This window comes from Diabrotica undecimpunctata, chromosome 4 (genome assembly GCF_040954645.1).
Source record: "Diabrotica undecimpunctata isolate CICGRU chromosome 4, icDiaUnde3, whole genome shotgun sequence".
Lineage (NCBI taxonomy): Eukaryota > Metazoa > Arthropoda > Insecta > Coleoptera > Chrysomelidae > Diabrotica > Diabrotica undecimpunctata.
This window is the reverse complement of record NC_092806.1, coordinates 30,792,943-30,802,035: the sequence shown is the minus strand read 5'-3', so window position 1 is coordinate 30,802,035 and position 9,093 is coordinate 30,792,943. Positions and strand designations below refer to the sequence as shown.

The following is a 9,093-nucleotide window of genomic DNA, read 5'->3' as shown; positions in this document are numbered from 1 at the left end:
AGTCAAGAGAATCAAATATTTCCATTACTTTCTGTTCAAAATTAGGATCATCGGACTTGTTTTAAAACAGGAAACTTTGATATTTTTAACCACAAGAAATAAACAAAATTATTTTATTGAAAATTCAATATTTTTGCAGTTTGTAACATACCCACTGTCGTGACATCCAGGGGACTGCAAGAACAGTGTAACTCAAAAACCAAAAGCAACAGAATCACTACACTACACCCTAAGGTTAACAACAGACTAAATTGAAGGTACTGGGAATCACAAATCTAAATTACAAATAGTAGAGGTGTGCTAACCACAAACCTAAGTGCAACAATCTGTGGAACATCATAACACCTGTCAAGGAAGAATGGTCATTAACCACAATTTTAGTTAAAAATATTTTTATTTTGACCTTTCCACTTTGGAAATCATTCCCAAAATACAAATTATTTAAAGTTTGGCCATCATGAAAAATATTTGGATTTTTTATACAGCTTTCTCTTAAGTTTCACAGCCATGTGAAAATGTTTTATTCTCCATCTACTTCTTTTTTTTTACATTATTCCCTAGAATGATATTTTGTACTAGATATTTATCCTCTCTATAAAATATTGTAGTGTATGACTTTTTATGATTAATATAATAGTAAACTATTTTCCTCTAAACAAAAAAAACTTCTGAATTTGATATTTTATCCATCCACTTAATTCTCAATATCCTTCTATAAATCCACATTTCAAATAATTATAATCTTTTGCAGCAATATTTGTTCATTAAGTATTCATAATGTAATAGACTAATAGAATATAATGTAAACAGATTATTACTAATACTTTCTTAGACATAAGTCAGTCAGTAGGTTTATATAGTTTTTCATGTTGAAAATCACTGCTTTTGTTCTTATTTTTATTGTTTTTTTGCTTGGTCATTCTTTTCATTCATCAATATTGTAACATCATTATGTTTCTCCACCCTTTCAACATAATCACTGTTAATTCAGAGGCTGAAATTACTAATGTATTTGTTAGATGCAATATGTTTTCATTTGTCTAATAAATGTCATAATGATTACAGAATATTATTTATCTATGGATTACAGATTAGAAGTATCAGCACTTTAATAGTTGTGTAATTTTTCTATAGGTAAAATTAGTTTCTGGCTATGTGGCTAGCGCGTCCAAAACCAAAAAGACTCTACCAATCCTTGTTTAGTATGAATTAAAAATATCTGAAGACCATTTATATATACATATCATTCAAACTAACGAGACAGTTCCCAAATTTTGAAAAACAAACATTTTTAAAATTCAGAAAATACTTATCTGTGAAAAATTATTGCAGAGTAAGATCAATTAGATCTTAAAAAAATATATAAAACCTTTAAAAGTGATATTAATATTAACCTAAAATATTAAATATTTATGGAAATATATTACCAAAGAATATAGACCCACATGCCTCTATATTCTTTGATATTACTGAAAAGTGTTTAAATAAATAATAGCACAAAAAAACTTTATCTAAATAATAGAGTTATCACGTTGAATATTGGTCCGTTTTCATCTCCGAATTGAAAAGATTTGAAGTGTTATTAAATATGACATTTAAATAAATTATTAAGTTAGAAACACATATAATGGAATTCAATTTTTGCTTTTGATGTGAGATCTGTCTGAAATCTTCCAGGACATGTGATAAAAAATATATATGCTCTGATTTAGACCTTTCGTTAAACAATATTTTCAATTCTTTCATTTTTATAACAACAATAAATAACAAATTCAAATAAAATCTAGAAAAGGCTACACATAACCTAATATAATTTTAAAATAAAATTATCTAGTACTTGCGCATGGAACAATTGTATTACGTTTTCCATCCACTTCTATTTTTATTGCATATCCTTGTTTAATTCATATATTCTGACAGAGTTAGCTACTTGCCAAATGTCAATATTCCTCATTAAGCGACATCTGGAAGAAGAATTAAAAGCTTCAAACCGGAAAACGGATACGATCTCCGAACATCGAAGAAGGTTTCCTAGCTAGATTTCCTTTGTTTTGTACAGAATATGGCTGCCATATTTAGTTTAGATGTCTCTTTTAAAAAGTGTTATAGAATTTGTCCTAAATATGCAGTAATATTATAGCAAGTTATTGCTAGATTGGTGAATATAAACGGTAAAATGTGTTAAAGTTATTAGAAAGTTCTTTAAAAGCTTCGCAGTGTTGGTTTTGGTAAAAAATGTTACTGTTTACATCCTTCTTCGAATACTTACATTTCATTTTAAGCATTTTCAGGTAAGTATTTAAGCTATATTTGATAATAATATGATAATGGGTGTATATTTTAAAGTAGTATATGAATATGTGATGGTTTTAATGATATTTGGTATTTCGTACCGGGTTCGAGGATACTTCGAAAATGTTCTATTTATTTTCTATGATGTTGCCCAAATTAATCTTTCCTAAATGTATTGCCAAAACTTTTACAAGTTTCCCTTAATACAGAATAGTATTCTATTAATTCAAAGTTAAAAAAAACTTCGTTTTATAGAAACATTCAATCTTTATTTTGACAAATCCGCTGTATAAATATGGACACTGCTATAATGAGTTCTCATCCCAGTTCTCATAATCTTACCAACATCTAGATCACAAATATAAATATTTACAGTGTTTTATTATATTTTGCGAAATTGTTCCATTTTTTTATTCAAAAATTATTAATTACAATATACATATATATACTTTCTCGTAATTTGAATGTTAGTTATATCTCCTTTATGTCATATTTGATACAAGTACAAGCTATACCTGTTTTGGGTATCTTTTTAAGTTTTTATTAATGTTTGCTCAAAGGTTTTATACCCCAAAAGTTTTCTAAATGTTTTTTAAGCATAAACCCAAACAACTAAGCAATGTTTTTTTATTAAAATCTGTCAATTAGTTGTAAGTTATGTAATTTGTTTTTCTTTGCGCAGTACCTGTCTATTTGCATAGAATTAATTAGGATTTGAACTATTATTGACCCCTAGATTCCCATATAACAAATTCTAAAAATTTAGTGCATCGCGCCTACTCAAAAGTAATCAATATAGACAAGTTAACATTTCAGAAAACTTCTCTAAAAGATATGCAATGGTTTGAAAATATTCTACATTTTGTATTCTCCTTTTTCGGGCCCCACAAGCACATAGTAGACGTACAATCGGCGCATGCGCGACCTCGGAAATTGACGCCGTCGCTTCTGAAACCATTTGCTTTTGCTGGAGCTTGCATTGCTTTTGCTTGCATTTTGTTTTACACATAGATGTTGGTCAGCACTAATTTTATCATTATCAGGCATTAAATTCTAAATAGCGCAGATAGCTCTTTCATTCCGGCCATCACTTATTTGTATTCAATAGTATTATTATGTTTATCCATCACTCTGTATGTTTTGTGGAGAATTTAGTGAAATAATAACTTATTTAGTTGTCAATATGGCTGATTAAATGTCACATCTTTTGACAGCATCTTTGTTGCAATGTAAAATATTTTACATTGCAACGAAATATATTAAATATGCAAAATCCTTGGTTCTAGAAATTTTCTTCTATTTAATAGTCTCTATTACATAAAATTGTTTTGATAATATTCAATATTATCATTCTATGTTTTATATGTACATCATATTCCATGTCTTGTGTTCATTACATATTGTTTACTATCTGTGTATTATGGAGAAAAAAGTTTAATTTTTTCTTAAGTTTTTTAATTTTTCACAACTCCCCCTATTTGGTCTAGTGTTATATTTCTTATTTGTTTGATTTTACAATGTAAAAAAATATAAAAAGTATCTACATAAAAATACTATTTGATAATTAACAATTACTTTAAAATTCACTATTTTAAACAGCTTGTACTCAGACACATATCAACTACAAAAGGCTTTGAGCATTTTTTATTTGACTGTTATATATTAAATTAATTTGAAGTGTTAAATTGCAGTTTGGTTTAATGAAACTAAAAAAAGAAATTTTATATTACTATATTATTTTATACTTTATATGATTCCCAATTGAAAACTGGCAACTCTGCTTTTTTAAAGAGTTACTGGATTGTCAGTTTAAGCTTTAGAATCACAATTCATTTAGTGGATTGAATATACAATTATTGTCAATTACCATTTTACAGTTCAGCTAACAGTCTATATTTAGAACTTAATTTTCATAAATGCCTAACAAGCATAATTAATGCATTTGTAAATATGTAGCTTCAGTCACAAAACTTTTAATACCAACATAATTAAAAAGTAGTATATTGATTGAAAAAGTATGTTTTATATTTCCATGACACTATAAACGATGTTTTTGGAATAATAATGAGACTTCACCTAATTATCATAATAAAAGGAAGGAAATTGCTACAAATATTTAATGTTCAAACAGGAATAAAATTAAGGGTTTGCTGTGAAATGTGTTTTATCAGTTTTTTCATGGTACAAAATACACATACATTACATTACACTTGTACAGTATAATAATGTACAATTACAGGGTAATTACAAAACCAAAAATGGAAATAAAATGTTCTTAAATAAGTGGGAGGAGTATGTGAATTTGATAGTTGTTGTAGTTTTCATATTTTTACACAAATTCTCCTTTTAGGGATATATTTTAAAAAGTTATACTCCCTATGTTCAAAAATATTTTTACATTTATTTAATAAAGTAGGATTAATAAAAATAGTTGTCAGTAATATTTTTTTTGTATTGAAATAATTAATTATGCAAAAAATGATCCTGAAGAAGCTGATTCCAACAACAAATTCAAAATTTTCTATAAAATATAAGCACACTACAATTTGTGTGACACAAATGAAAAACCACAATTCTCTTAAAGATGACACTTCTTTTCAACAAAAAAGTGACAAGATGGTTGGTTAATTCATAACCTTCAAATAGTGTTCATTATAATATTTTTCATCTTGATTTTTTCAATTGTATGGATTCATTACGACATAAACACATTGAGGGCATACAAAATGCTTTTTAACTAGAATCAACCATGCTAACAAAAGAAGAAAACTCCTACAAATGTTCCACATTAACAAGGAAATACTTTGTTTTTTGGGAACATTACCATCAACATTATTCCATTTAAGTATTTTGTGGCCAAGAGTTAGAGCAATCATTATATTGAAATTCACCCAAGTGCCGTCATTCTTTGTATAAAATTGTATTATTGAATAATTTGTAATTTTTAAGTAAATAAAATGACAAACTTGTTAGTGGATACCATGACAGGTGAAAATGCAAATGTATATATGTTATTAGAGGCAGAGATTTTGTTTTATGGGTGGTAGTAATAATAAAGATGATATATTATGGTCTTCTACTAGAAAAAAATCCAAAGGTACAAACATAATATGAATTGACACTAGAGATTTAGGTTACCTGATAGAAAAAGACACATTGAGAATTAACAGTAACCCTACATACCAGTTTTCTGCTGAGTTATAGTTTTTTACTCCCTTTTTTTCATATGTCTACATTTTCATGAGATTCAAGCCTTTATTTGTTATTTTGCATTCTATTTATTCTGTAAAAGTTATTTTCTCTTGTTTTTCTTCATTGCTCTTGTTTTTAGAAATTTTACGTAATTTTCTATCTATAAGTGTCTCACCATAAATCATTACAAATATTTATGATTTTACTTTTTTGACAAATCAAGCCATATATGATACACTTAAAGTAATCAAATGTAAAATATTCAGAAATATTGTAATAAAATTTAAAGCGCTGTATATAAAAATCTTTTTCAATTGTAAGTATTTCTTCACATCAAATTTAAAACTCAATTTAAAATATAATCCATTATAAAATGTAAGTTATCTCTAGATGATGTAATACAATTGAGTAATTATTTTAAGCAAAAAATTACCATAAATTAAATACATTAACTGTTTACTTGCAAAAATTACTGTTTTCTGTTATCTGTTAAACATTATCAAATTCTGAAGTGTTCCATATCCAACATTCCTTGTTTATACTTTCAGACACTGTGCTTTTTTAATAAACTAAAAATAGTTTGGATTAAAGATGACACAGTCTATTTATATATAAAGCTGTCTTATTTTGAAATATTCCATGAAATTGAGTTGAGAATGTATAATGATGCACTAGGAGAATATATCCAGGACAGTATTTGACTCATTTTATTAAAAAAAATCATACTACAGTGTAATAGCCAGATATATAATTAACTTATACTACAAGTAAATTTAATTTTATTCTCAAAATAAATTAAATGTTTCATTTTACTAAATGAAATAACATATTTTTATTCAGTGGTAATATAAAAGTTTAAATAATTTACCTTTTACTAAAAGGTCATTCAACTCCATAATAATTGTTTTAATAAAACAAGACGTATCTAGGAATACAGATAAATTTTATGAAAAAATCATTAAATTCAATAATATGTGCATCTTCATTTAAGTGTTTTTCAGTTTAATGTCCTTTTGCCTATAGTTATAACTTCTTGTTTAATAAAATTAGGGCCAGGTTAATCTTCATTTAGTGATCAAGAAATATATTTACCAGTTATTAAGTAAATTAAGCAATTTAGAATTGCTGAATTTTATGAATCCAAAAAATTTTATTTATATTTTGCAATGGTTGAACAATTGTTAAATTGAGGAAACCATTGTATTGAGGGTTGTTATATTAAGGTTACACTGTAAGCAGAAACAACCCTAGCATATAAACTAAACATTGTATACAGATTTTAATATAAAAATCTTAGAAAACAATATAAAGGGACTGATCATCTTTAGAAGGCTAAAAACACATTTTCCATAATATTTTCTATAAAAACAGATAGATCAGAAATATCATGGTAGGTAAGATAGTAATCTCGCTGAAGTACATGTCTTCTTATAGTGCCGTGCACCTATAGTACATTGGTGAATTATCTTAAGGCCAGACGTCTGTCTTTTGCGGCATGTAAAAGATCGCCAGTGTTATTTATGCCTGTCCAGTTCTTTATGTTCTGTAGCCACGACATTTGTTGGTGACCTACTCCTCTCTTGCCTTCAAGTACATGTAACATCATCTAAATCAATATTACCTTAAATTATATATGTATTTTTGGCATTTAGTCCTGGTTATTATAAAATAAACATATTTAAGTAATACTTGATTAATTGTGATATTTTTTATTCTAGGAAACTGTAGTGACCTGGATACCAGAAATTCAATTTCAAAGGGTGGTGGTGGGGATCCCACTCATTACACATTAAATCAGACAAAAGTGGAAGAGAAGAAAAATGTCTCAACTACTAGTTCTTCTGGAACGATGAGTGTTTGTTTTGAATCATCAAATGTACTCACCAATGTGGTGAGTACATCTTCAGAGACTTCATTAGAAGAAAATGTTCCAATTACTAGTGTTATGAGTCAACCCACAGTGGGTACAACAGTAGTGCAGCCAATTGTATCCAATACAATTCCAACAAGTAGTGATAAAAATGAGCAGCCCCCTCTTCCAACAAAGAGCATTGCAAAGCTTGTTGTAGCTAATGCAGCAGCTAGCACTAGTTCTGTTCTTCAGAAGGTTGTTAATCCTCCAGTTATAACAGTTTTGAATCCATCAGGACCTTTGACAGTGGTGAAGACTTTATGTGTTACTTCTGGAATATCTAGTACTCCTCAGTTCACCTTAGTAAATTCAGCACCTTTGAATGTCACTAATGCTGTTGGAGGAAAACCACCTACTATCACCCTTCTTAATGCACCTGTGACGGTTGTTAAGGCAATAACAACACCACAAAATGTGGAGAAAAATTTATCAGAAGCAGCCACTACAGGGACCCCAAGCAATACACCTGTCTCGACAATTATTGAAAATAGAGCACACAATGTTTTTGTTAAAAATACTTGCCCAGATTCAACTGTTGTGGATATTCCACAGAGCCATAAAATATTGACAACAAATAATTTTCCCCAAACAAATGTGAGTATCTCATAAATATAATAATAAATTGTTAATTTCAATGTATACATTTTATTCATAATGTTCTGTATGGTAACATTTTTTTATTTATTACATTTTATAATCTTATTTTAAAAATGACACTATTATCTTCACAGATTATGAATGTTAAGTAGATGGTAGAGGTAGAAAACAAATGGAATATTTCTGTCAAAGAAATATGAAAAAATCTCAATATTATTAGCAAAAAATTGGTAGGTTAAATAAACTATTAACAAAAATATTGTGTCACTAAAACTAAATCAGCTTTCACAAGGATGACCAATCTTTAAGTGGTGTGTTTTAAATGTATTTCAACATCTTTTATAAAGTTGAGAATAGAGATGCCAAGAATAGTGAATCAGACAAATATGAATATTCAGCTACCTTCTTGGCCGAATGTTCAGCAAAAATGTGACACCCTTAGATTAGTTTAGGCATTTCATGTGTAACAGGTTATGACTTCTTTCAATGCAGTGAGTGGGGGAGTGACTAAGTGGTCATATTTGTTTCATTTGAATGTAGATAGTAACACAATATGCATCATTAATTCAATGTTACATAGTTTTGTGTTTATAGTTCCTACTTACTCCTTTAGAACCCATAGAACTCCTTCCTACAGAAGCTTTAAACAGTTTGTTTACCACAACTTTAGTCATAATTTAACTAGTATTTAATTCCTGTTAGTATGTCATGTATAGATATAAATAAAATATATGTTTATTTATTAACCCTTTCGCGGCGGGAAACGACTGTAGTCGCTTAAAATTTGTTTAGACGGGGAATTCCTGTAAATTCAAATCAAATCATTCATTTACAAGTAAAATTGCTTGCTACAGTAAGTTTTTTATCGGTGATAATTTTACCGCCTTCTAACGAAAAATGACTCATGTCAAATATATAAAGGAATTGTTTAGACTGGAAATTCAAATGCATTATTCATTTACAAGTAAAATTGCTTGCTACAGCAAGTTTTTTATGGGGATAATTTTACAGCCTTTCTATATGTCAACGATCTCCCGTTACGTAATTTCATCACTTTATGTTTATTTGAGTTTTGCTTTAGTCTTACGACAAAAAATCGA

At 28.1% G+C, this 9,093-nt stretch overlaps 1 protein-coding gene across 6 annotated transcripts in view; it reads left to right on the top strand.

Moving 5' to 3' along the window:
• The first annotated feature begins 2,022 nt into the window (after positions 1-2,022).
• upSET (SET domain-containing protein upSET) overlaps positions 2,023-9,093 on the top strand; it is a 43,739-nt gene continuing 36,668 nt past the window's right edge. For 3 of the 6 annotated variants that reach the window (XM_072529269.1, XM_072529266.1, XM_072529263.1), the window contains exons 1-2: positions 2,024-2,291; positions 7,203-7,990. In XM_072529269.1, the coding sequence (XP_072385370.1) occupies positions 7,334-7,990 (657 nt within the window). In that variant the 5' untranslated portion in view covers positions 2,024-2,291; positions 7,203-7,333. Of the gene's footprint in view, positions 2,292-7,202; positions 7,991-9,093 lie in introns of all 6 variants that reach the window. The other 3 variants (XM_072529264.1, XM_072529267.1, XM_072529268.1) reach the window with 2 other exon arrangements.